The 27,585-nt window shown below is 47.2% G+C and overlaps 1 protein-coding gene across 1 annotated transcript; it reads left to right on the top strand.

Moving 5' to 3' along the window:
• Positions 1-2,909: 2,909 nt before the first annotated feature.
• On the top strand, positions 2,910-27,272 carry PIWIL1 (piwi like RNA-mediated gene silencing 1). The gene is made up of 22 exons (XM_068209252.1): positions 2,910-3,014; positions 3,269-3,415; positions 13,964-14,209; positions 15,450-15,609; positions 15,904-16,029; positions 16,405-16,619; positions 17,702-17,823; positions 18,420-18,500; positions 19,012-19,209; positions 19,558-19,669; positions 20,552-20,669; positions 21,302-21,419; positions 21,571-21,685; positions 22,091-22,278; positions 22,796-22,868; positions 23,196-23,396; positions 23,498-23,601; positions 24,089-24,159; positions 24,689-24,842; positions 25,660-25,785; positions 26,226-26,373; positions 27,039-27,272. Exons 1-22 carry the CDS (start codon positions 2,910-2,912, stop codon positions 27,153-27,155), a joined length of 3,045 nt encoding a protein of 1,014 aa, XP_068065353.1. The 3' UTR covers positions 27,156-27,272.
• The last annotated feature ends 313 nt before the right edge of the window (positions 27,273-27,585 follow it).

The raw sequence follows: 27,585 nt of genomic DNA, 5'->3' as shown, positions 1-27,585 counted from the left end.
GGGAATGAGGGGTTGGTGTCCCTGGAATGAGGGGTTGGGATCCCATGGGAATGAGGGGTTGGTGTCCTGGGAATGAGGGGTTGGGATCCCATGGGAATGAGGGGTTGGGATCCCATGGGAATGAGGGGTTGGTGTCCCTGGAATGAGGGGTTGGTGTCCCTGGAATGAGGGGTTGGGATCCCATGGGGAATGAGGGGTTGGTGTCCTGGGAATGAGGGGTTGGGATCCCATGGGAATGAGGGGTTGGTGTCCCTGGAATAAAGGGTTGGGATCCCATGGGGAATGAGGGGTTGGTGTCCTGGGAATGAGGGGTTGGGATCCCATGGGAATGAGGGGTTGGGATCCCATGGGGAATGAGGAGTTGGTGTCCCTGGAATGAAGGGTTGGGATCCTGGGAATGAGGGGTTGGGATCCCATGGGAATGAGGGGTTGGGATCCCATGGGAATGAGGGGTTGGTGTCCCTGGAATGAAGGGTTGGGATCCCATGGGGAATGAGGGGTTGGTGTCCATGGGAATGATGAGTTGGTATCCCTGGAATGAGGGGTTGGTGTCCTGGCATGGCATTCTATTGGATATAGAAATTATATTTAATAAATTAACTGAAAAGAAAGGCAATCACTAAATCAGTAAATTCTTGGGTTTTATTAACAGCCATGTATTGACCCTAGTGAAGCAGTTAATTCACTTTAGTGTTTATACAATTAAGAAAAAAGCACTGTGGGAAAAAAAAAAAAGGAGGAAAAAAGACGAAACAAGGCAAGATATTTTTCTGTTTTCTAAACACTAACTGATCAATCACCCGAGTTTTTGCTAGATAAGAAAATTCCAGTGGTGGCTATTTGTAAGATACTTAATGCACAGAGACTTTTTTCTAAAATTATTTTTGCCCAGGAGACAAATGTGTAACCATATGATTTTTCCCCTGCTATGTTAAAAATGCATTTATATTTTTTCAAGCACACCCCGATTAAAGAGGGCACATCTGTTTTAAGTCCTTCTTTATGAAAATTACTGAGCTTCCTCTGAAAGCTTATCTTTTAATTTCAAAATTCTTTGTAGCAATAACTTAGATAATAACCAACCATATTTCTGTCTTCTTTAGGAGGAGAAAAAAAAAAAAAAAAAAAAAAGAGAGAGAAAGAAAGAAAGAAAGAACCATTTTGAGCTTTGAACTCCCCCTCCCTCCCCTCGCTGGGTCTCCTTTGAAAAGCCCCCCTCATTTGCGTTTAAAATGGATGTTTCATACTGGTTGATTAGTGTTCGTGTGGGATACCAGCCGCTCGGAGCGCGGGGCTCAGCTTGAGCCCTGCGGATTATTCATCAGCCTCCCCGGCAGGGGGGACCTGCCTCTCTCCCGCTGGCACCGAGGGGCTCAGCTCTGCTTCTTCGCAGGGCCTTTTTCTCCTTTTCACAAAGGTGTTTCTTTTTTTTGAATTTTTTCTCCTTCCCTGCTCCTTGTCCCGCATGAAGGGCTTACCTGAGCGTGCACAACGCCAGGTCACCTCTAAGCCCTCCCGAGGGCTCCCGGCCGCACTTAGCACGTGTCTGTCTGCTTCCAGCCTTGTTCGAGGCAAAGATCATTCCAATACGTAAACTGGGACCTGGGCAGGCGCTCGGCTTTAGCATCGTGGCCGTATTATGGCATCTCCTCTGTTCCTTTTCCCCTCGCTCTCACTGGTGTTGTGTTTAGCCTTTATTCAGTTAGCAGAGCGGTAGAGGACGTCAGGCTGTGTCTGTATTAGCAGTATTTCAGTAACTTTTATCATGGTCGCTCTCAGCTCTTGGAACACCGAGTCTAAGCGAGCTCTGAGCACACTTTTACAAAACTGCTACTTGGCCTTAGCTACTGTGCCTGTTTGTGATAATTGGGTGCTGTTAGTCATCATGCCTTCTGTGATGATGCCTCGGAACCAGTGAAAAGAGTTGTCCTTGTGCAGAACAAAAGTAAATAGCATGCAGTTTTGTGTGCCTGAAGTGTAGCCGCGTTTTGTGCCCTCTGAGCTCACCAAAGAGGAGCTCCTGCAATCTTGGGTTCTCCCAGTGCCGTGAGCCACTGTGGATGCAGGAGTCCCAGTGCCCGTGAAGAGCTTGCCCAGACACGGGTGAGTGGCACATTTCCCTGTGCCTCTTCGTCTCCAGGGAGATGCCAAAGGCAACCCTCCCTCCTGGAACATGGAAATTGTCACATCTCCAGAAGGGCAGAACGACTGTCTTACCTCTGCCCATCTAAAGCAGGCACGAACTTTGATGATTAGTTTTGAAGAATCTGTTGCTGATGGAAAGAAACCAGCACCTGCAGAATGTGGCCATCCACATCAATACTTCCACAGGAAAAGAATGTCCTGTACTGATGGTGTGTCCTGTTCCCATTGATGGAACACAGATAGCTGGTCTGGATCAAACTCCTAGATTTTAGTCAGCAGAGACTGGGTGACAATCTTCACTCTTACTAAGGCACAGGATGGTTTGGTGCAATGCTTACAATCACCAATCCTTCTTAAAATTAACAGCTGCCATGAGCTGAACTGTATTTTTTATTTCCTTCTGCCATCCCTGAAAGTTCTGAAAAAGAGCTTTATCTGCTTTGGTACTTCTAGTGAACTGTACTTCTCCTTTGGGACATCTTTAATCTCCTTACAAGGAGGTTAGTGGGAGTAAAAGACACAGAACAGCACTAAGCAGACTCTGAAAACAAGAACTTCTTTACACCCACGTGGCACCCACAGCTCCCTCTTCCTTCAGAATGCAAATTAATGATACATTTTCTCTCTTTGTCACCTCAGTTTTTGGTTTTGAGCCTCTACCTCCTGACTGAGCTGTCTCCCCATGACACCACTGCACGTAAAAGAGGTGGTGTTTTAAAACACTTCGCCCTGTGCCAAGCTCAGGGCTCGTGGTGTGTACCCGCATGCTCCTCCAGGAGCTGGCGCTTGGGTGCTCCCTGCAGGTCCTGATTCCAGAGGGCTCTGACAGCTGTGTGCAGCTGCACGACCACCTCTGTCAGCACAGACCTGTGAGCATCTGGAAACTCAGTGGTCAAAGAATGGTTTTGGGTCTGGACAAATGCTAAAGAAATTATGCAGCCTGAAGTTGAGGACTGAGGTGCCTAAATCTCTCAGAAATTTGTCTGGAGCACAGGAATGTTTCCTCAGAGAGCCCCCAGTGCCTCCTTACTCCTCTCAGTTTTGTGTCTGCCACAGAGCGCAGCAGCACTGAGTGTCAGCCAGAAGAGCCTCGTGTGAATTCTGCCTTTCTTCCTTTTCCCAGGAGGAATGCATGCGACAAGCACAGGAATTTAAATACATCCATGGGCTGACACCCATGACTGTGTCTGGGGACCAGTGGAACCAGTACGGGGCTGGTGGCTCTGCAGGCAGGGCCGGAGGCTGTGCCCAGCACGGGAGCCCGGAGCAGGTGGGGATGGCAGCAGCGCTGGGTCAGAGCACCCTGCAGAGGGTGTGCCAGGAGATGGGAGGACACAGCCTGCAGAGAGTGCTGCACCACAGGCTGCAGCCCTCACCGCAGAGCCGGGGAATGTCCCGGCACTGCCCCGGAATGTCCCTGCGCTGGGATTCCCTGGGGCCAGCTCAGCCGGGAGCTGGGAGGGGCTGAGCAAACGAGCCGCAGCACAGGGGACTCCAGAGAGAGCCCCAGGAGCCCTCGGGGTGTCCCTGAGCTGTGCCCAGGCACCCGCACTCTCCAGAAGCTGTGCCCACCCAGCCCTGGGGACAGCGGTGAAGCCACTGGTGCCAGACTCCTCCAGATGGGCTCTGCCCACCTCAGTCCCTGCCAGAGCAGCCAGGCACATCCTCTGCTTGAGAGGAGAAATATTCAATGTATCTGATAGCACGCCCACCAGGGTGGCAGCACGGCTCAGAATCCAGGCCGGAACAGATTTTAAATAAAATGCAGTTATTGCACCTTGACATTACTGTTACTTTCACCAGGATCTTCACCACCATGACCACCACCCTTTCTCACAGAAGTCCATGTGCAAACCCATTCAGCAGGATCGTTTGTAACATGGGCCATCAGGCATTTGACATTTAGAAGTTAAACAAAACAGAATTGTTAAAGTCAGTATCCACTGACAAATATTCCAAGGGAAGCAAGTGAAAAGGTGACAGATGTTCTGCATGTAAGCAAACACAAACTTGAACACAACATAAAATGTGTGAGAAAGATTTAAACTCAATTGCAAAATTAATTATTGGAGGTTTAAAATTGTAAAGCACCATTTGGGCTTTTAAGAATGTTCAAAATAAAGAAAATAACTCAGGTATTTATTGCTTTGCTTCAATTTACATTGATGCTATAAATAGCTGACAAGAAATGATGACAAATCAGCTATTGTAACCCTCTGGGAGTTTATTAGGTCATTTGTGAGAGGTCTGAATAGAGTCATTTGTTGCCCTCAGGTGTTTGAGAGTCTCTTTACCCTTGGGAAAGGAATTTAACAAAGGAGTGTATTTCAAAGCAGGCACTCTGTGTTTTCCACCCTTTTTCTGAAGTGTTTTCAAACACACTCCAAGCTAAAAATTCTCAGAAGTGAGAAAAGGAGGTGTATATCAGATGACCCCTGAGGCAGCTGACAATCCCGGGGAGCAGGAGATAAGGTCACATTTCAGATGCTTGAATCCTAAATGCATTTTCACTATAGGAGGCCCTGATTTATTTTTGCCCCACCCACTGGGTGCAAACTTTGAAATGCACAATCCAAAAGTGTTGGACTAATGCCCTACTTGCATTTTTTTATTTGGCTGAAATGTGACATGTCTTATTTCTTGTCTGCTTCCAAAAACACTGGGCAGGCCCTTTGTCACAGAAAGACATTGCATCTGCCTTCATCTATACATCTCCTCAACCAGAGAGAGCATTAGCATTTGTTCAGGCTAGAATGGAACAGGCAGTGGCAGTACAGCCATCAAAATGAACCTGCCGAAAGAGCTCTGGGAAAACAGCGACAGGTTGGATTGCCCAGGGAGCATCCAGGTAACCTCTGCTCCAAAAGCAACGGCCCAGCCAGCCCCCTCACGGGGTGAAGGAGAAAGGAAAAATGGAATTTCATCTGTGTCTGTGGCTTTTTCCAGTGCAATTTTGTTCATGGGTCCCAGAGAGTGAACAGTTTAACATCGCCCATCTGGTCTGCAGCTCGGGAGTCTGAATGCAGTGGGCATTTCTGACCCACGCCTGGGAGCTGAGCACTGCCTGTCTGTACACAACTCCTGCCAAAACTGTCCGTGCTCTCCCTGCTGGGGGGAGGGATTTGTGCATTCCCAGCACCCTCCAGAGCTGGTCACAGAGCTTCCAGGTGATCCCAGAGAGGGTCCTGCAGCTCTGGCTGCCACAGAAAGACCCAGTTGCAGCAGTTCAGAGCTGCAGTAGAAACTAACCAAGTACCACAGACTTTGTGCCCCAGTTTAGGGTCTCGGCGCAATGAGGATGGCTGGGTGCTGGGCTGAGCTCCCCTGCACAGTCAGTGGGACTCAGGAGGAGTCCCAGACTGGCCAGCCTCACACCTTGCAGGGCTGGAAGCCCTGTGTCCCCATCCCATTCCTGGATGGATCCAGGCTGGCGCTGCCAGGGAGGCTCTGCAGAGCAGCACCGGCTCCGGCCAGGGGCTGCACGAGGCTCCAGTCCTGCTGCCACCACTCTCAAAATGATTTCCTGCCCTTCTTCAGGGCTTCAAGAGCTGACTGTCATCCACTTGGACTCCACTTGAACCCTCTCTCAAGTGAATGCCCTGCAGCTCTTGTCTTCAAACAGCGGTGTCCATCCTTTTTGATCATCCAAGGCGTGCAGATTTTTCAAAGGCAGAGCTGATGCTCACGGCCCCTCTCCTCTCCCGCTTGCTGATTTCTTGGCTGGACTCACTGTGCATTCAGTTCACAAGCCATTCATGCAAATAAGGCACTGCATACTCAAAAGATGTCCAAGATGAGCAATAGCTGAGATCAGACTGCCCCTATTGGAATAATTCATGTAGCCCACGTACCTTTTGCTTAGGCTAAATTTGAGAGCATACAAAACCTTGCTTACCAGTAGGCAAATATTTTAACTTCTGACTGACTACAGCTTATTCTGGCTGCCACTCATTCCTGCTCACTCTGTCTCCTTATGGGGTTTTCCATAGCTTGCCCATATTGTGCTGGATGTACCCACAGACCACATCCATCCAGCTTGGAGAGACTTTCTGACTCCTAAGCAGCCTCTGGTGCAAAGAACCTGAGGAGTTTTGTCAAGACAGTTTTTGTGCTGGAAATGTACAGAAGAATAACTTGGAGTACCTGAGGAAATCTGTAATCAAAAGGTTCAGTGCATTTGAAATGAGGCATCTTCCAGAACAGAGAGCACCTGAGCAGAAGGTTCCAGCATCAGCTTGGTACTCAGTTCAGATGACAGATGTGACTTCATATTTGGAAATAGGAGGGAGAAATCAGGAACTTTTAAATGTCCTTGACACTTCACTGCAGTGAAGTCTCTGAAAGCAACTAACCCTCAGAGAAAGTCAACAGCTGCTGGCCAGGATCTCAGAGCATCCATCAGTCTGGAATCCCACAGAACTGAGGGTGGGTCTGTAGAGAATTAAATGTCCACCCCTGTTTTGGTATCACTGTAGCAGGGAATTCACAGGTACCTGAACTAAACCCCTCTGCCTTTACAGGCAGCCTGGGACAGACTGTGCACTGTGACAGCACACAGTGTCTCTGCTTGTGCAGGCTGCAGGTAGCAGCACCTCTGCCTGCTCCCCACTCAGCAGCTGCTCTGTGAAGTGTAACCTTGTACCTGCTGCACGAGTACCCCAGAATACCAGGTTTGCAGGAGTACAACAGTCTGTCTGTCTCAGGAATTGAACTGTCTCTGCATCCCTTGTGAATGGAGCAGCAGGACGTGAGTAAATTCGGCCACGGTGGAAGAAGTACAGGTTCAAGTGCAAATTCCTCTGGAAAAGGTCAGGGAGCACCAAGTGTTGGGATTTTATTTTCTTCCTAAATACAAGAGCAGTTGCCTTGGTGCAGTGAAATGTTCAGATTAAATGAGCTGCTCTGGAAAGGGAGCAGAGGGTGTGTGGTTTGGCTGGGGCAGGTAACCAGGTGTACAGAGCGTGCAGAAACGTGTCTGACTGAGCTGAGCTCTTCCACCTTCTCAGCCCCACACCCCACACTCCAGGAGCCAGCAGCAAAGTGCTTTTTCTAACACTTACTACTAGCCTGAGGAATTCCCTCTGCCTTTTGTAACTCAGGATATCACTGCTGGATTCGTGCTCTTGGTTGTCATGGGTGTGTGCTTGTCAGAACCTGACCCATCTTCCAGAAGAAGGGCTGGGAATGCTGAGGCTGTGGATGCCCTTGCTCAGGCTCCCTCTGGGTGTGGCTGTGGGTCTGAGCACAAAGCTGTGCCCTGTCAGTGTCCCCAGCACCGTGCCGTCACAGCCTCCGTGCCACCTGGCCGCTCGTTCTCACGCGTGGCGCTGACAGAGCTTTCCATGAAAGCATTTCAAAAATGATTTTGCAACTTACAAAAACATACTTCAGCAATTACCATTTCCTTTACCATGAAACCTAATTCACTGTACATTACAGCTTTAAAGCTGAGATCTAAGGTTCAGATCAACTCTTTAATCCTGACTGTGGCTTCGGGTACTTCCTGATATTTATGAGAAGTGCTACAGGCCTGCAGCTGGGCTTTGAACAAAAAAATAATGAACTTTGTTGACTGTGAACAAAGTTCTACACTATTTTAAAGAAAGTTAAGCTGTGACATTTTTTAAATCCAACATTAAATCACATAACCCAAATTCTCTGCATAATTCAGGAATGTTCACAGCAATAAAAAGACAATTAAATCTAACTGGGTTGCTAAATGAGCTGAAATCAATCTATCCGCACTTGAGAATTCTTGTTAGACTCTCTCCTGAAACACTCCCACTTTACTGTATAATACCTGAATCAAAACAATTTTCCATTCTATCATACTCCATACACCAGCTCTCCATCTCCCCTTGCTAGTTAAAAATATAGGTAATAAAGGATACCTTAGAGAATACACACCTTACAGAATTTAATATTATTTATTGAACATGGTTTACAAATCTAATTACAGCATTAACTTCTGGAGGCCTTGTTCCTGTCTGTATAAGGTGACCTCTCCATCTAATACAGCTCTTATTGAGAACTTTTGCCAAATCACTTCTTGCTCACTTCACGCAGGATTTGCACACAAAATAAATGTCAGCTAGGCCTAATCTGAATTTTTAATATAGCAGGGAATGACAAAGTTTTAAACCTTTATTTTCCCTCTTCTTGAGAGACAGTACTTCCATGACATTTGTTATGCAGTTGTGTAATATCTCCTTAGTGGCAATTTTTTCTCTTTTCTGTCACATGCCTTTTTCTTTCTGCTTTGGGATGTAAATACTGTCTTGTCTGTCCCCGCACTCCAGCCAGGGCAGGCACATTGGTTCCTCTAGCCCAAGCTTCGTTAGAGGAAATGAAATGTGGCACTCAAAACTTGCACTGGGAAGAAGCAAGGCTGTTAGCTCATGGTAGTATTTCAGATACCACATAGTCTTTAAAACTTTGCCTCTCTTTAGGAAAAAAAAAATAGTTAAAAATGTAAACACTGTGCTCCAGACTCACAACTAGTTAATACCTACCACAGGAACATGAATTCCAATGCTCCTATCTGAGAAATTCCCATTAGAAAATTTCTTAATAAATATTTAATGAGATTCAGGTGCACCACGTTGGGCTTCTAAGAACCTAGCCATGCATGCAAATTACTCATTTCTGTTCTGGAGGATTCCTTGTTTCCTCTTGCTTCAGCACAGCAAATAATGGGTTTTACTCTTCTGTCTTGAGATGGTGCTTTTTCTGGGGTTAGGACTGAGAGAGCTGGTGATACCTGGTCACGGTGCTGCAAGAAATACACGAAGGTAAGATCTCAGCCTTCATTGTGAGGCATTTGTAATACACTCAAACATTACACTGAAGGCAGTGGAGTGTTTTTCTCACTGTGTGCACTGGAGTTTCTTATTTATTTGCCATTCAGGATCCCAAAGTGCTGCTCACCACGCAGCTGTCTGCTGGTACAGTTCCTGCCTCCTACCTCCTCAGGCATCTTTTTCCTGTTTATACTTGTACATCAAATGGGCCTTTGGAAAAATCCCTGATTTTCTTTTGTTCTGTGTTCTTTGTTCTGTTTCCATGCGGTCCTTTCCCCTTTGGAGATGACATGGATGGGAAATGGCTCATTGTAGCAACAGGAGACAGAAGGCAAAAACAATTGCATCACGGGCACAGCAAACATCAAAGCAGAGTCCACGCCAAAGAGCTGGAGAAAGAAATTCATATGTGATATTCTGGTGTGTTGAAGTCCGGTTTGGGAGGGGTTTTGGCAACACAAAAAATGAAATGCAAACAGTTACCACCTTCCAAACCTTGTTTGTCTTGGTGTTTCTGTGAACCAGCCTGGGCTAAGGACACGATGGACCTGCTGCCTTTTCCACATTCCCTCTGACTATGACAATCCTCTGAGGCCACCTGCACAGCCAGTTTTAACCGGATTGAATTGTTTAAAAAAAGCAGGTCTGAAAGACTGCGAACCAAACTGGAACCTGTCTTTCACTAAGTACTAATTAACTGTCTGACAGCCCACGTATAAAAATTAGAGTGCTTATTGTTGATGTTTATTTTCATTTTAATAAGGAATTGCTGTAGGTAGCCAGCCTGATTAAGTACCTTTAACAACTCCCTTCTGAAGGTAATTAAGTTCTGCAGTGAAATGTAAGGAATTTGGCATTAAAAAAACCATTAAGCAGGCAGATATTTTAGATGAATAAACAAACATAACTCTTTCCAACACACACATTCTGCTTTCTCATGATTTACATAACGCAAATGACTTTGACAACATCTTTATATTCTGTTTATCTTAAAATACTGCTGAGCCAAAAAAATCTGCATATTGTGTTTCTGCAGCTTTAAACCTCTGACCTACTGGAGAGTTCTGCAGGCTACAGACAATAAAAGTTGCCACTGTGGGTGAAGAACCCGTAGCAAGGAGTAACCACTGCTCTTAAAAGCACTGAACATGCCACATCTAAGTGTATGCATTGAGTTTGTTAAATATTTATCCAGATTTATATGTGAATAATGGAAATCACATGCTAAAAGTACTTCAGCTGCCTTTAAGCTGCAACATCCACACTTCCATAGTTTGAAAGGTCTGCTTTTTAACTTCTGAAAGAGAATCTGGCTTCCCAAGTGGGTTGCTGTGTTGACATAGTAAGCACAAGAAAACTGGCTTTGAGGACAGACTGACAATATAAATGAAACAAAAAAGAGACATTCCTATTATTTCAGTATTAACATCAACAGTGTCACCCACTTCTGCCTGGAATAGCAGAGAACAAGGAAAAGGAACCTTGTTCACTGCAGGTACCTCAAAAATTGTAAATGACCTCACAAGGCCAGAGTGGTCTTTCACAAAGGTATTTATTAATTAGGGAGTTTCTCTCTCGTCCCCTGAAGTCAGTGTCTCCACACACATCATGGCCATTTAACCTTTGAGCAAAGGCACACTTGCAAACAGAAATGGTGCATGTGAGCCCTGGTGCCATCTACACATCCTGCTTTTCATGGAGAAGCTTGCTGGAGAGTTAATTCCCACTTCGGACCGCTTCCCCCAAGTCTAAGGCGTTCTGGTTCTGTTGTGACGCCCAAAATGCAAGTTATGGTTCTCTGTCAGAGCCAGGGCAATTGGGTCAGCCTCAGCACCCAGAAAAAGGAGCTTTTCCCCTCTGTGTGACTGCTGGTCTGCTGGAGAATGTTCCCCTGGGCAGGAGGGTCACTCAGGGGGTTTGGACGGCTGATGCTGCAGCAGGCTGTGTCACATCACTCCTGCTGACAGCTTGCACCACGCTCAGCTCCACGGCCAGCAGGAAGAGGTGATGCTTACTTTTATCATTGAATAAAGTCAAAGTAAAAATGTGTTTTAACAGATCTTATGGTCGGGGTTGTGTTTCATTGTTTCATGGTTCCATGTCAGTTTGATTAGTCAATTAAAAAGCCACAATTTCTAAGGAGTGATATTTATTTTATTGCTGTGAGACAGACAGCATTAAACACAAGCAAGTTACGTGCATTAATTGGAAGCACTTTAAAATACTTTAAATGCATCAACGGCTTTCCATGTACCGTATCCGATTGATTTTAAATTTCCCAAAATGCATTCATTTGGTAACTACAGATACTATCCCCAGAAAGAAACTCAGGGCTGCCAGAAGCTGAGCTGAGTTTCTGGGAGCTGCTGGAGTGTCTGAAGCGCAGGGCAGCACAGCCTGGCTCTGACAGGGCCGAGCGAGCCGCCCTTGCCGGCAGCGCAGGTTCCATTTCTTGTTGGACTGCTCCACCTCCCGGTGAGCTGGAATGTTCACCAGGGAACATGTCACCAGAAATTCCCAGCACCGGACAGGTGATCTGAGCTGAAATGTGCCTTCCCAGTGCCAGGACAGGGATCTGAGCTGAAATGTGCCTTCCCAGTGCCAGGACAGGGATCTGAGCTGAAATGTGCCTTCCCAGTGCCAGGACAGGGATCTGAGCTGAAATGTGCCTTCCCAGCACCGGGACAGGGATCTGAGCTGAAATGTGCCTTCCGAGCACCGGGACAGGGATCTGAGCTGAAATGTGCCTTCCCAGCCACTGCCAGGACAGGGATCTGAGCTGAAATGTGCCTTCCCAGTGCCAGGACAGGGATCTGAGCTGAAATGTGCCTTCCCAGCACCGGGACAGGGATCTGAGCTGAAATGTGCCTTCCCAGCACCGGACAGGGATCTGAGCTGAAATGTGCCTTCCCAGTGCCAGGACAGGGATCTGAGCTGAAATGTGCCTTCGCAGCACCGGGACAGGGATCTGAGCTGAAATGTGCCTTCCCAGTGCCAGGACAGGGATCTGAGCTGAAATGTGCCTTCCCAGTGCCAGGACAGGGATCTGAGCTGAAATGTGCCTTCCCAGCCACTGCCAGGACAGGGATCTGAGCTGAAATGTGCCTTCCGAGCACCGGGACAGGGATCTGAGCTGAAATGTGCCTTCCCAGCACCGGGACAGGGATCTGAGCTGAAATGTGCCTTCCCAGCACCGGACAGGGATCTGAGCTGAAATGTGCCTTCCCAGTGCCAGGACAGGGATCTGAGCTGAAATGTGCCTTCCCAGCACCGGGACAGGGATCTGAGCTGAAATGTGCCTTCCCAGTGCCGGGACAGGGATCTGAGCTGAAATGTGCCTTCCCAGTGCCAGGACAGGGATCTGAGCTGAAATGTGCCTTCGCAGCACCGGGACAGGGATCTGAGCTGAAATGTGCCTTCCCAGCACCGGACAGGGATCTGAGCTGAAATGTGCCTTCCCAGTGCCAGGACAGGGATCTGAGCTGAAATGTGCCTTCCCAGCCACTGCCAGGACAGGGATCTGAGCTGAAATGTGCCTTCCGAGCACCGGGACAGGGATCTGAGCTGAAATGTGCCTTCCCAGCACCGGGACAGGGATCTGAGCTGAAATGTGCCTTCCCAGCCACTGCCAGGACAGGGATCTGAGCTGAAATGTGCCTTCCGAGCACCGGGACAGGGATCTGAGCTGAAATGTGCCTTCGCAGCACCGGGACAGGGATCTGAGCTGAAATGTGCCTTCCCAGCACCGGACAGGGATCTGAGCTGAAATGTGCCTTCCCAGCACCGGACAGGGATCTGAGCTGAAATGTGCCTTCCCAGTGCCAGGACAGGGATCTGAGCTGAAATGTGCCTTCCCAGCCACTGCCAGGACAGGGATCTGAGCTGAAATGTGCCTTCCGAGCACCGGGACAGGGATCTGAGCTGAAATGTGCCTTCCCAGCACCGGGACAGGGATCTGAGCTGAAATGTGCCTTCCCAGCACCGGGACAGGGGTGGCCGCTCCTAGCGGCACCGCTCTCCTGAGCTCCTGCCCGGGACACCCGGGGCCGCCCTGCAGCGGGGGCTACCCCGGGGCCGCCCCCGGTACAGCGCCCCAGGGCCGGGGGAGCCCCGGCTCATCCCCGCTCTCCCGGCTCATCCCGCTCTCCCGGCTCATTCCCGCTATCCCGGCTCATCCCGCTATCCCGGCTCATCCCCGCTATCCCGGTTCATCCCGCTCTCCCGGTTCATCCCCGCTATCCCGGCTCATCCCCGCTATCCCGGCTCATCCCGCTATCCCGGCTCATCCCCGCTATCCCGGCTCATCCCGCTATCCCGGCTCATCCCCGCTATCCCGGTTCATCCCCGCTATCCCGGCTCATCCCCGCTATCCCGGCTCATCCCGCTATCCCGGCTCATCCCCGCTATCCCGGTTCATCCCCGCTATCCCGGTTCATCCCCGCTATCCCGGCTCATCCCCGCTCTCCCGGTTCATTCCCGCTATCCCGGTTCAACCCCGCTATCCCGGCTCATCCCCGCTATCCCGGCTCATCCCCGCTATCCCGGTTCATCCCCGCTATCCCGACTCATCCCCGCTATCCCGGTTCATCCCGCTATCCCGGTTCATTCCCGCTATCCCGGTTCATCCCGCTATCCCGGTTCATTCCCGCTATCCCGGCTCATCCCCGCTATCCCGGTTCATTCCCGCTATCCCGGCTCATCCCGCTATCCCGGCTCATCCCCGCTATCCCGGCTCATCCCCGCTATCCCGGTTCATCCCGCTATCCCGGTTCATTCCCGCTATCCCGGCTCATCCCCGCTATCCCGGCTCATTCCCGCTATCCCGGTTCATCCCCGCTATCCCGGCTCATCCCCGCTATCCCGGCTCATCCCCGCTATCCCGGTTCATTCCCGCTATCCCGGCTCATCCCCGCTATCCCGGCTCATCCCCGCTATCCCGGTTCATCCCGCTATCCCGGCTCATCCCGCTATCCCGGCTCATTCCCGCTATCCCGGTTCATCCCGCTATCCCGGTGCAGGCCCGGCCTGATGCCCCAAGTGGCGGTGCCCGTGTGGGCGGGGCAAGCACCGCCCTTCGGCTCCCTTCGGCTCCCTTCGGCTCCCTTCGGCTCCCTTCGGCACTCTCCGGCAGCGCTCGGCAGCCAATCGGCGCCGCGAGCGCTTCCCGCCTCGCCGCGCTGTCGCGTGCGTGCGGGCTGAGCGCTGAGGGCGCGGCTGTCCGTCCGTCCGTCCGTCCGTCCGTCTGTCTGTCTGCCTGCTCGCGGGTAGGAGCAGTGTCCCCGCGCGGGCCCAGGGTGGCGGAGGAAAGGCCGAGGCCGGGTGCGGCTCTGGGTGGGGATTTTGGCCCCACGAGCGGCTCGAGGCGGGCAGGGAAGCCGGGCCGGGGCTGTGAGTGCAGAGGATGGGCAGGGCTGGGCGGGAATGGGCAGGCCGCGGCGCTGGCCCGTGCTCCGGAGAAGCGAGCTCTGCTCCTGCTGTAAGCCAACGCACCGGGCTGAGCCGAGCCTCCAGTGAGGCCTGAGGGCAGCGTGGGAAGGCCCTGGGTTCCGCCCGGCGGGGCCGCAGGTCCTGCCGTGCTCTCCGCTCTGATTGACTCAGCGGCTTCAGCTTTGTGGCGGCCTGTGCCAGTCCCTGCGAATCTGACTGAAGGGCCTTGCCCACGCTCCCCCTGCGGCTCTGTCACTGTGGAGATGCCCGAGCAGCGAATTCTGCAGGGATGGCTGTGTTCTGCTGAGCCAGCTGAAATTAAAGCAGGGCAAACGCTCTGGTGCTGCTCGTATATTTACTGGGATGAGGGTGGGAAGGAGAAGATAGAACACTAATGCTGTAGGTTGCTTGTTTTAGAAGATGACTGGAAGAGCCAGAGCTAGAGGAAGACCTCCCAGACAGGCACCTGCTGCAGGAGATGCACCTGTAAGTTGGTTTTCTTCTTAATGAGTGCAGCCAGGATTTGAGATTCATGCCTCACCTACTTCCTAATTTAATATCAGGCAGATGTGTTACATGTTTTATGTGTGTATGCATATATTCTGCTGGGTAAACCCAGAGACTATACAGAGCTATATATTATAGCTCTGTTTATTAAGGGTATTTTACTAAGTTACCAGTAACATGAAACTCTGAATTGTGGGATTGTTCGTGGCATAAGGTTGCTGTTCTTCCAGCCATGACACTTTTTAATGCTACTTATTCCCTAGACACTAAAATTGCAAGAGACGTTTTTATAGAATAACTGGTCAGTTACTTGAGGTATCAGAGGGACTGTAGAAAATGAGAAGTCTATAAATTTTAGTTAGAGCTTAGAAAGAAGGGATTTGCATGAGCTATTAGTTAAATGAATATTAACTTTAAACATTTCCACGCTCCAGTGATTTTGAGTTTCAGGTGTGGAACAGTAACTCTGCTGTAGGGGAGAAGGGGTTTGCGCGTACCCAGCTCTTGCTCTGGAGTGCGTGGCTGTTCTCTCCTCGTGAGCGCTCTGCTGAAGCGGCTGTTTGTTCCCAGCAGTGGCAGGTGCAGCAGGGCGCGCCCGGCCCGCTGCGCGGCCGGCAGCAGCCCCAGCAGCTCCAGCAGTTCCACGCTCCTCCGGCACAGGCAGAAGAGCCTGGGGGCCATGGGCGCCTGCGCGGCTGCGAGACCCCCCTGCAGGAGAGGAGGCCAGAAGGTCAGAAAGGCTGGGAAATCCACTGTCCACAAGAGCGCCTTTTGAGGAGAATACGATTAAGGCATCCCTTAGACTGCATTTGTCTTTTTTTCTTTTCAAAATGAGATTTGTTACTAAGATTTGGAAATTGTTTGCTACGCAGCAAAAGCTGAAACTTTAACATTTTGTGATGACTCTTAAATTTGTCTTAATGCCTTTCAAGATTTAATTGTGTTATATATTTTTATTTGTTAATAAATGATAGTGTATACATTATATATTATTTGATTGTGATTCTTGAATTTTAAACAACAGGGTTACAGGTTTCCTCAGGACTCCAGGATTTGTCTTTAAGAGATAGGGGTGGACGTCGCAGAGACTTCCATGACCTTGGGGTAAACACTCGGCAAGCCATGGTGCACGTTCAAGAATCCAAAACCGGTATGTTTAAATTAGACTCCAGACATATAAGCAATTGGAAATGAAAAATAATTTCCTTTATTTCTGCTCTTCGTTTCCTCTAAAGAGCCAAGTAAAAAAAAAATCTTTAGAGTGTGTTAGGAAAAGATAAGAAGTTGTTGCTGGTACCTGAAGAGGAACATGGAGAGTTGTCCTGGCAGCTGAAGGCTTTACAGAACGCTCCAGAGGGCGGATGAGTGTCTGATAACAGTGAGCGGGGTTGGAACAGATGAGGAACACCACTGACCTCTAATCTTTGTCCGGCTGCATAGCTTAAAGAGATGTCTCAGCGCTGTGGAATGACTGTAAAGTGGCAACAGTCTGTAACTGTTACCACATTTGCTTCCACTGTTTCAGGTATTTCAGGAAAAATGATAAAGCTGACCACCAACCACTTCCGGCTGACGTCGCGCCCGCAGTGGGCTCTGTACCAGTACCATGTTGGCTACAGCCCCGAGATGGAGGCGCGGCGCCTGCGCTCGGCTCTGCTCTTCCAGCACGAGGAGACCATTGGCAAGACCCACGCCTTTGATGGGTCAGTACTGTTCCTGCCAAAGAAACTCGAGAACAAGGTACGGCAGGAGAATGCCGGTTTAGTTTTTATCATGACTTGCATTTTATTCTTGTTTCGTGCTAGCTAGGTGAAGTTAGGGAATTGATGTCCCACAAGCAGTGTTTAGTTGGATTGAATATATCAGTATAAGCTAATTTGTGCAGATCAATTTGGTAATAAACTTCTGGTTCTAATGCTTAATTTCTGCAGGCTAGAATCATCCTCTGCACAGAAGTGATAGTACAGACAGTATTTTCCTTTTAGTTTCCTTTGTACTTACATCTTTTCATTCCTTCTGTATTTTAACACCCCACAGAATTGAAAGGGTGGATGAGTTGGGTGTATGTGGCAAGGTTTTGGTAGCTGGAGGAGTCAGGGTGCTCCTATAGGAAGGAGCTCATGTTGCACACAGTCATTGCCAGCCAGCTTCAGAATGGACCCATCACAGGCTAAAGCCAAGCCCATCAGCAAAGTTGTTGGCACCTCTGTGTATTTAAAAAGCAGGGAAAAAATGCAGAGCAAAGAAAAATCTGAGAAGAAAGGAGCACAAAGAGGGAAAGGGGGAAAACACCTCTGTACTGGTGGTAATCCCTGCCCTCTGTGTCTTGTGCCACTCCTTGCTTTACTGGAGGGACTGGGTGTGACCAGTGCTGTTCACAGAGGGGCCAGAGGAGTCTGGAGTGAAGCTGAGTTTGGAAAAGGGAGCAGGGAAGAAGTTTTCCCTGTGTGTGCCAGTCATCATCTTTTTGTTTCCCAGTATCTGAATCAGTAATTAAATATATATTAGTTGGCAATATGTTAAGTTTATTTCCTCAAGCTGAGCCTTTTTCCTGTCATGGTAATAGGTAAGTGATGTCCCTGCCTTCATCTCGAGTTCAGCTGCTCTGGGGCTAGCCCCATTCTACCCCTGAGTTGTCTTCACCCTGATGAGCAGAGTCTTTCAGGTTGTAGTTTACAGTCCTAGTGGGAGATGGAATCCACATTTCAGTTAGTCTTGAATTATTGCTTAGAATAAAAATGGCTAAGTTTGATATTACTGGAGCAAAATCCAGAGACAGCCCTGTTTGCTGTGGTTTTGTTAACCTCATTTTGCTTTCTCAGGTTACTGAACTGTTCAGTAGGACTCGAAACGGGGAGGATGTGAAGATAACAGTCACACTCACTAATGAGTTGCCACCCACTTCACCTACTTGCCTGCAGTTTTACAACATCATTTTTAGAAGGTTTGCTGTACAAGTTATGTCTTTATAAAAAGTTACTCTAAAAATATCTGAGTAAGTTTTTCCATTCCGAGGAATAGGCTACAACAAATAAGTATTATAAATGTAAAATTTTAAACCATTCTGGCTACTGTTACTGTGGGGCCAACCACATCTGGCAATGCATGCAGTTTTCTGGGCCATGTCAGTGTGAAAGGAGTTCATGCTGTTTTAGGCAGTTGGAACACCCTACCCTCCTTTGTGTGTGTGGGTTTGCCTCTTAAAGCAAATAACAGAGCAGGACATTGAGCTGGCCATTTCCTTCTTTGTGACTGTAGTCTTTCCTCTTAACCTTGGTACCTGGCCTGTGTGGTTCACCTGAGACGTAGCCTCTTTGGACTGCTACCTTCAGCTGGTGGGTGAAGGGTGGAGTTGGATGTGAACTTCTCACCTGATGATTGTTAATAAGTGTCCATGACCTTTATAAATTGAGTTTAATGGGAAGTTCATATTTTAGGTAGCCAGATGAACAATGAGTTTGTGCATAGGGACCGGACCATGCGTGATGTGATGCTGATAATAGTAATAATGCTAAACAACATCCATTTTTCTATTTTTAGGCTTTTGAAGATGCTGAATTTGCAGCAGATTGGACGTAATTATTACAACCCCAGTGATCCAGTCAGCATCCCTAACCACAGGTTAGGCAGAAAGCCTTGGCTTTCAGAGGGGTGCTGGGGCAAGTGCTGCTGGCTGTCAGGGCTGTTCTTGATCCCTGCGGGGTGCCTGGTTGCCCTCCTGGCTGCCCTGGGCGTGCTGTACAAGCTGGTAGGCCTGAGTTTGCTGGGGTCCCATCGTGTGGCTGTGGTGCACACCCTGCAGTTAATCTAACCTGTACAGCCTGGCTGAAGGAAGGAACTGGGCAGTGTCCTGCTGGATAAACTGCTGCTCTTTAGCTTCTGAAAGTGTCCTGAATACCTACACATTGTCTGTGAGATACTTAATAGCATGAAATGGATTTCTTACCTGACTAAGACAGCTAGCTGTAAAATATTTTTGATTTTGTTAACCTTCAAGAGCTTGTTTATGTTTGGATAATGGCTTCATTGTGCCATCACTGCTCTCTGGTGGCTGTGAAAGTGGGCAGGAATAAGGGGTGAGAATAAAGATGCTCTAAAGCACACTAAGATTTTGTGTGTTCTCTTTGGCCAGGCTGATGGTGTGGCTGGGCTTCACAAGTTCCATCCTGCAGTATGAGGAGAACATCATGCTGTGTGCAGACGTGAGCCATAAGGTTCTCCGTGGGGAGACAGTGCTGGACACTATGCACAGCCTTCACTCCCAGGTTGGAGAGGAGAGATTCAGAGACGCCTGTGCTAAAGAGCTGATTGGTTTAATTGTTCTCACAAAGTAAGTCTTCTTGGACTTCTGTTGTCTTAGAGAGCTCTTTATACTCCATGTCCTGAAGTAGGCAATAGAGCATCAGAAAGGCTGAAAGTGCTGTCATTGTCAAGCTAGCAAACTGATCAAGGTGACAGCATTTGCAAAAGCAGGAAGTACACATTGGTTTTCTTTGATTTTATTACAGTTCAGCTTGTGGTAGAATTGAGAGTCTATTACAGTTGAAAACTTGAAGTTATTACTTCTGTAAGGAGCAAAACTTCCAGCTTGCATGAGTACTGACAGTAACTTTGTCATCCCAGTGTATTTCTTTTTTGAGTTAAGATTTAAATAAAAAGTGATGAAACATTTATGTAGGTACAATAACAGAACGTACAGAATTGATGACATCGACTGGGATAACAATCCAAAGAGTACCTTTAGAAAATCAGATGGTTCTGAGATGAGCTTTTTGGACTACTACAAAAAGGTATGAAAATTTAACCGTGTGTTTTATGGTTTAACTTGGAATGTTCAGTCATTGTTACAGGTTTACTTAGGATGCATGGATTTGTAGTTGATAGTATTTTAAACAGAATTTTGTTTAAAGGACACTGTAATCTGAGATCAGTAACTAACCTGCACAGCACGGTTTGGTGGGAGTAGTCCGTCCCAGGGAGTAGTTGGTCAGGCAGAAAGGCTAGGAGGGCTGCGTGGATGAGCAAGGAGCTCTTGGGAAAGCTCAGAAAGGAAGCTTTGGGAAGGTGGAAGCAGGGACAGGTAATGAGGGAGGAATACAGATACATTGTCACAGCGTGCAGAACTGAGGCTGGGAGAGCCAAAGCACCTCTGCATTGAGTGTGTCTGTCAGAGCTTGACCACTGAGGCCTCCCACTGTAATTGTCAGGTCTTCATGCATACCAGCTCCAGTGGAAACAGGATGGAACTTAAGGTTATGGGAAGGTTAAATTTCAGAAACTTCACTTGGCAATCGTGTTTGATCCTTGTGATTTCTTAAATTAAATTGCTCTGTGGGGCAGGAACTTTGTCCATTGCTGAACTGGAAGGAGCATCCCAGTATTGAGTTAGATACCCCAGATGATAATGCCTCAAGCAAGGCACAGGCTGTGTTTCTGTTGTCTCTTACACATCAGTAGTTTGATGGCATCAGTTGAGAGAATAGTGCTTCTCTGCTTTGCCTTTTCTGACAAAACCAGTTCTTCTGAGATGTGCTAATTAAAAAAGGTTGCTAGTTGCTTTTGGCTTTGCTTGTTTTAGGAACAATGCTTGTTTTCCAAAGTGAGCAATATTATTCAGAAATAATAATGTTTGTTATGAGTAAATTAACATGCAGTCTGTGTTTCTGATACAGCAATATAACATAGAAATCAGTGATTGGATGCAGCCTGTCCTGATCAGTCAGATGAAGAGGAAGAGAGGGAACATACAAGGATCTGTGGCTCTGATTCCAGAGCTGTGCTCCCTAACAGGTACTGTAGTATTTTTCCATATCAAAGCATCTATCAAACCATAATGCCTACTGAAAGAGGTATTCTGGCAGCAGCTTTTGCAGAGTTCAGGAAAACTGTTTTGTTTGTATAAATGTGAGTTCAGGAACACATTTTGTAGCTAAAAGATTGGCTATTTAAATGGGACTGGAAAGTTTGATGGGGTTTGTTGTTGGATGGTGTTTAGCTATGGTGTTCAACATCAGCACTCTGAGATCTTGTAGAGAGTTTCGGTGGTAGAACTTCTGTTGAAAAAGAGCAATTTATTAGAAATTGATGATCATTTCATAAGATACATAAATACATGTTTTGCTCTGAGATACTCACTTTGCACTAGCAGTATCTGAACATCTCAGCACTGTTTGTTTTGATTTGAAAATGGAACTGAAGAGCTGCAGTGCCTTGTGTGGTTTCCTCTCAAGTGCAAAAACCCAGGATTTTTTTTTCTATGCCAATGGGGATGTATGTACAGGAAGTAACTGAAAACTTTGGCTACTACTGCCACCACTTCCTGTGTCTGCAGGACATGAATCACTAATCTGCACGAGCTGCAAGTTTAATTTTCATAGTCCTTCATCTTAACTTGGACTCAGAAAAGGCTTTGCTGTTGGCAGGACTGACGGACAAGATGCGCAGCGATTTCAATATGATGAAAGACTTGGCCATCCACACGCGGCTGCCACCTGAGCAGAGGCAGCGTGAGCTTGGGAGGCTTCTGAGCTACATCCAAAAGTATGGCACCTCATTGTCCTCTCTATTTCTGTCTCATGAAAGATGCGTATAACAAACTTCTCAAGCGAAACTTCCGAAATCTTACTGGTTTTAAAAAAGTCTGCAGGAACAAATTTCTCACGTTTTTAATTCAAATCTTGTTTTTAAACAGAGATGACAACGTTCAGAAGGAGCTCCGAAACTGGGGTTTAAGCTTTGATTATAAACCAGTGTCCTTTACAGGAAGAGTTGTTCAAGGAGAAAAGATCTTTCAGTCAGGAGCCATGGTAAATAATAAATCAACTTCTAAAATCTTCTGGGTGCCTCACTGATGAAACAAGTTCTTAAGGAAGGAAATAGTACTTTTTGGTTTATAAAGGATAAAGAGTGAAAATGTTACACACAAGTCTTTGTCCAAGCAGAAGACTTGCAGACTCTATCACATAGGGTTGTCCTTGCAGAACAGTGCTTCTGGTCAGGTACGCAGTCTAGGACAGCAGAGATGTTTCTCACTCGTTTCCAGCTATTGAAAAGGTACCAAGGCTTTCAGGTGAAAAGCCACAAATGATTTCAGTTGGGTAGCTAGCACACAGGCAGTGTGTGTTCAGTCACAGGTAGGGTGGCCCATGTGGACAGTGGAGATGTGAATTAAGTCAGAGGTGGTTGTCAGACTCCAGCTCTTTGCTCTGCAGTTCGATTACAACCCTCAGTTCGCCGACTGGACCAAGGAGACGCGCGGCGTGCCCCTGATCCGCTCGGTGCCCATGGACACCTGGCTGCTCATCTACACCCGTCGCAACTACGACGCGGCCAACACCCTGCTGCAGAGCCTCTTCAAGGTCACCCCGTCCATGGGCATCCACATGAACAGGCCAAGCATGTGAGTGTCCTCACTAAGCTGAGGAAAAATCGTCACCATCTTAGGCTGTTCCGTGAGGGGAGGGTGTCGTGCGTCACACAACCAGTGTCTGGGAGATTTTTAATACAGCAAAGTTGCTTTCAGTATGCAGATGGTTCCGTTTTCTCTTGTGAATGAATTTCCTTACTCATTTATTTCTGAGAGCTTTTCATATGCCAAAACTAAGGTATCAGACAGACAGTCATTGAGCAAACCCTTCTCTAAGGAGTATTTTCTGCTGACATAGGATGTATTCTGATTCTGATCTCTTCTTGCAAAGATCCTCCCTTGAGTGCCAATACTTGCCTTTAATTTTGAATTTCATTGTGTTTGGAGGTGATTCCTTTTAATCTTCAGATGTGTGAAAGTGGTTTGTTAATAGGTGGAAATGTGACATTTCATACACTATTGATGTGTAGTGAGCTTTTATGCTTTTGCTGAAGTTTCAATAGCTGTTAGTTGTTCTTTTTCTGTAAACATTTTCTCTCTTTCTTTTCAGGATTGAAGTAGATGACAGAACAGAAGCATATTTAAGGGTTTTACAGCAAAGGGTTACCCCTGACATAAACATAGTATGTATTTGAATCTGTAATTCAAATCCTGTTTATCTCTGTAACTGGTGTTTAGTGGGATTTGCTCTCAGAAATGCAACTCTGGGTTCCTGAGAGTCCACTACGTACCTGCTAATCCTCCTGTGCAAACCTGACACTGACCATGGGTATCCTTCTGGCTAAGAGCCTTTGGTTCTGAAGTACAGACACTGACGCTTTGCAGTTCTTTCTTTCACTATGAACATTTGAATATTTCCCTTGAGCATAAGAAGTTTTTCCTGAAAAACTCTTAAGTGCTGTATAACTCTGAGAATGCAGCTTCTTACAGAGATTCTTTTTTCTTCAAAGGTAGTCTGTATCTTGTCTAGTTCCCGGAAGGATAAATACGATGCCATCAAGAAATACCTGTGTACAGAGTGCCCCATCCCCAGCCAGTGTGTGCTGGCTCGCACTTTGAGTAAACCGCAGACTATCATGACTGTAGCCACAAAAATTGCCTTGCAAATGAACTGCAAAATGGGCGGAGAACTCTGGAGTGTTGAGATCCCCGTAAGTGTTTTCTGACAAATGGTTACTCCTCTTTATGAGGCTTGATTTAAAAAGCAAGGCCTGTATGCAGCATGGTCGTGCTGTGTGTGATTGCTTTGCAGCTGAAGCAGGTGATGATTGTGGGCATTGATTGTTACCATGACACCGTCTCTGGGAAGCAGTCGATCGCGGGCTTTGTTGCCAGCCTGAATCAAACAGTCACACGGTGAGATCAGAGTGCCAAAGGTAAAAAACCCCCAAAACGGTAAAAATGACCTTTCCTTGGACTGAAGAACAGCCTCAATGTGGTGGTCCATCAAGAAAATTCTAAATTAGTTTGCTCTAGTGGTTAATAGGAAATGTATTGTGAATTTTTCCCACTGCATCCCTTGAAGGAGTGGCCTTGTCCCACATTGCTTGAGAGAGGGGTCAAGTGGTGGAGACATGGCTGGGATGAATAGAGAGCATCAGGGTGACAGGGTCTTTCCCCTTTTGACTAGGGTGAAAGGCTTTTCTTGGTTGAGAAGAATTTTAAGTCATGCTACGGCACTTCAACCACAGGGGGAATATTCTCATAGAACCCCAGCTCTTCCTTGGCTGCTCTGACCCACAACACCCCTAAAGACTAAGTGGTCATGGGCATTTTAAAAATAACTTCGTTCCAGTAAGCCTGGGAAATGCTTTGAAGGCCTCTTTCATTTTGATCTTCACAGGTGGTTCTCCCGCTGCATTGTTCAGAGTCGTGGGCAGGAACTTGTGGATGGAATCAAAACCTGCTTGCAAAGTAAGGGAAGGAAAGTTCTGCTCTTGTGCGGCCAGATCTAAGAACTGACAATTCAGCTTCCTCAAAACCCTCCTCTCCTGCTGCCCTGAGGGGAGGCTTTACCAACCTGCACTTGGATAACAACAGATTAAACATTCTGTTGTAAATATTGCTGAAAATGAATAGTGTCTTGTGTAAATCTTTCACTGATTCCCACATTCCTTTGTAATAATTAAAAACTACTGAGCCATGCACTTCCAAGAATGCTTTAAGGGAGTCTGATTTCAAAGAGGACAGCTCCTGCTATGAGAGAGGCCAGCAGAGCAGGTGTGTCCTTGGGTGCTTTCTGTTTGTGGGTGCACAGGCAAACCAGAGCTCTTCCTTGCAGGTATGTTTGTGTAGCATGATGCTGACCCATTTCACCGGGTTAGTGTAGGATTGAGGACCTTAGTTTTCCAACTTACTGCTGTTTTTCTAGGAATAAAAATCCATTTTTCTTTTGGAATGAATTGTCATTACAACTAATTGCATTTTCTCTTGGTTTTTTAAGCTGCTCTGAGGAACTGGTCTAAATGGAATAAGTGTTTGCCCTCTCGTATTTTTGTGTATCGTGATGGTGTTGGAGATGGACAGCTCAACACTTTGGTTAATTATGAAGTGCCTCAATTTCTGGATTGCTTGAAGAGTATTGGTACTGACTACAGGTAAATCTCTTTCTACCAACCCTCTTCTTTACACTGCCAGAGAAATAAACACTGGGATACAAAACAGGCTATGGATGAAGACTGTTGTCTTTCCATCCAAGCTGATTGTCTGACCTGAGCTCAGATAACTGCTTTTCTGATGATTATTTACATGATTTCAGGTACTTGTAATACAATAGGAAAATTCTTAGTACGTGCACCACATGACTGCCACACATGTGGGCACATCCACGCTTTGGGCATTCGTGATGGATGTGATAACTTACTTTTGCCCCGCTGGTTGGTCATAGCCTGACTGTTATGTCTCTGCTAAGGCCATTTTTTTTCTTTCCACTTCTTAAAGGAAGTTGTCCAGTCACTTACATTTTCAGCTTTCTGCTTTGAAACTCATCAACTGCAGTGACTTAATCTGCTCTGAAAAATAAAAATATTTCCTTACACTACAGGCAAGCAGAGCAATTGAAATGCTCAGTTCTTCTGTTTAGCTTTGTTAATGGCTTTACCAAAAATACTGTTAAGACACAGTGTTTTGTATAGGAAACAATGGGGTAGAGATTAGAAATCCAGTTTTTATTTAGAAGATCCCTTTTTGATCCATTTTCTTCTCCGTGAAGTTAAAGTTGGATTGGTGAAAAATAATGTGAATGTTGTACCTCAACTAAAAATCTAAAATTGTGAACAATGTCTTACTTAATCTGAATCAGTAAAGACTTAGATGTGAAATGAATGCCCTGGAGCTCCAGCAGATCTGCTCCTGAAATACTCCTAGTGCAGTTTTCTAGGAGAGTACCGTTTTTTCCCTTTTCCTTTCTTTTAGCCCAAGACTCACTGTGATTGTGGTGAAGAAACGAGTGGGTGCCAGGTTCTTTGCAGAGATTGGTGGAGGACTCAAAAACCCACCCCCTGGGACTGTTGTTGACATGGTGGTGACCAGACCAGAGTGGTGAGTTCCTGCTGAGGTGACACTGCTCCTGCCAGCAGCCTGGTCAGAAAGGAAATACATCCAACAGTGCAGGGACTGTAGGGCCAAGTGTAAAAATACTTCCCGCACTTCTGTGGCTCAGGGGCTGGAGAAAATGAGCAGTGTAAGCTAAGTGCATGTGCAGGGTGGTTTTCAGGAGGAAAATGGGATAGAACAGGTAGTTAAGGTTGTTATGGTCTCAGGACCTGGTCCATGAAATAAGATTATTCACGTTCCTCCAGGTCTCCTTCCTGCCAGACACAGAGGAAGCTTTAGTGGCCAGAGCCTAGGCATCCTTCTGGGGTTTACTCATAAGCATAAAGTGACTCTGAGAAAACAAACAAACAGATGGGGACTCGCATTTTCCCAAGGCACACAGCCCCTCCTGTAACAGCGTGGTGGGTGTGCTTTCCCTGTGGCAGGTACGATTTCTTCATCGTGAGCCAGATGGTGAAGAACGGCTGCGTTGCGCCCACGCACTACAACGTCGTCTACGACACCAGCCAGCTGAAACCCGACCACGTGCAGCGCCTCACCTACAAGCTGTGCCACATGTACTACAACTGGTCGGTGAGTGCTCCCTGCAGGGACAGCCTGCATCTGGGCAGAGCAGGCAGCCTTGAGACACCCTGCAGCTCCAGAAAGCTGCAAGGATGCCTCGGCACCTAGAGCGGTTTGAGGACTGCGTGGTTTGTAGTTACCTGATCTCTCTGAAGATTACAGCAATCTGTATTCTCCCTAGCAGGTACTTGTTGTGAGCATTGTTCCCAAATTCTGTGTCAGAAGCAAAATTGAAATAATTTCTTGCCTGCAGAAGTATCCACTCCTGTATGTGGAGGTGGAACTGTGTTGCTGCATGTGCCTCGAGGCCTGTGCTGCACACCCAGCTCAGCACACTCCCAGCTCCTCGTGCCTGAGGTGTGCTTCAGCTGTGTCACTTGAGCAGCCAGAAATAACAGACACCACTGAGCCCGTGTCCCACCTTCTGCAAGGCCCAGCACTGAATGCAAACCTGTGCAAGAGGTGTCAGGAGGGCACTGGAGTTGGGAAGTTTGGGGTTTTTTGCATCTGTTCTTCTGTTGTGTTGGGTGTATGTAAAGTTATTTTCACAAATCAGCATAAACAACAGGGAACACAAATTTTACAGGTATGCAGACTTCAGAGCTCCAGGGGTCTTTGTTACAGTGACTGCATGCTTATTTATATTACCTTTTTCTTTTTTCCCCTTTCTGCAGGGTATTATCAGAGTACCTGCTCCTTGCCAGTATGCTCATAAATTGGCTTTCCTTGTGGGTCAGAGTATTCACAGAGAGCCAAACCTGATGCTTTCAGACAGACTGTACTACCTTTGAAGCTGAGCTACCAGCCAAACACAAGAGAGTAGATCCTTTCTAGGGAATGTCGAATTGTCTGGGCTTTTGGTTTAGTTTTGGTTTTTCGTGAGAGACGTGCACAGGATATGTGCAGTTGTGGAATTTATTTTATTTTCATTGTACCAAGGAAAAGCTTGAGATTTGCATTTTGAACAGGTGTCTGCTTGCTAGAATAACTACACAATTTTTTATGATTTTTGATACTTATTTACTAAAGTTTTTCTCTGATTCTTCCCAAAAGTTTAGTGGTTGTTCTTATTTTGAGAAGTCTTACACAGAATGACTTCTTGCATGGGAGATAAGAGTTATGCAGACCAGAATCCAAACTCTTCCAGCTAGTACTTACCCTTCTAATTTTCAAAATGCTTCAGTATTGTTGATTCCTTGTTTTGTTGGTTAAAATGAGGGC

This window comes from Anomalospiza imberbis, chromosome 18 (assembly GCF_031753505.1).
Source record: "Anomalospiza imberbis isolate Cuckoo-Finch-1a 21T00152 chromosome 18, ASM3175350v1, whole genome shotgun sequence".
Lineage (NCBI taxonomy): Eukaryota > Metazoa > Chordata > Aves > Passeriformes > Viduidae > Anomalospiza > Anomalospiza imberbis.
Note: the sequence above shows the minus strand (reverse complement) of the source record. Positions and strands in the feature narration are given on the sequence as shown.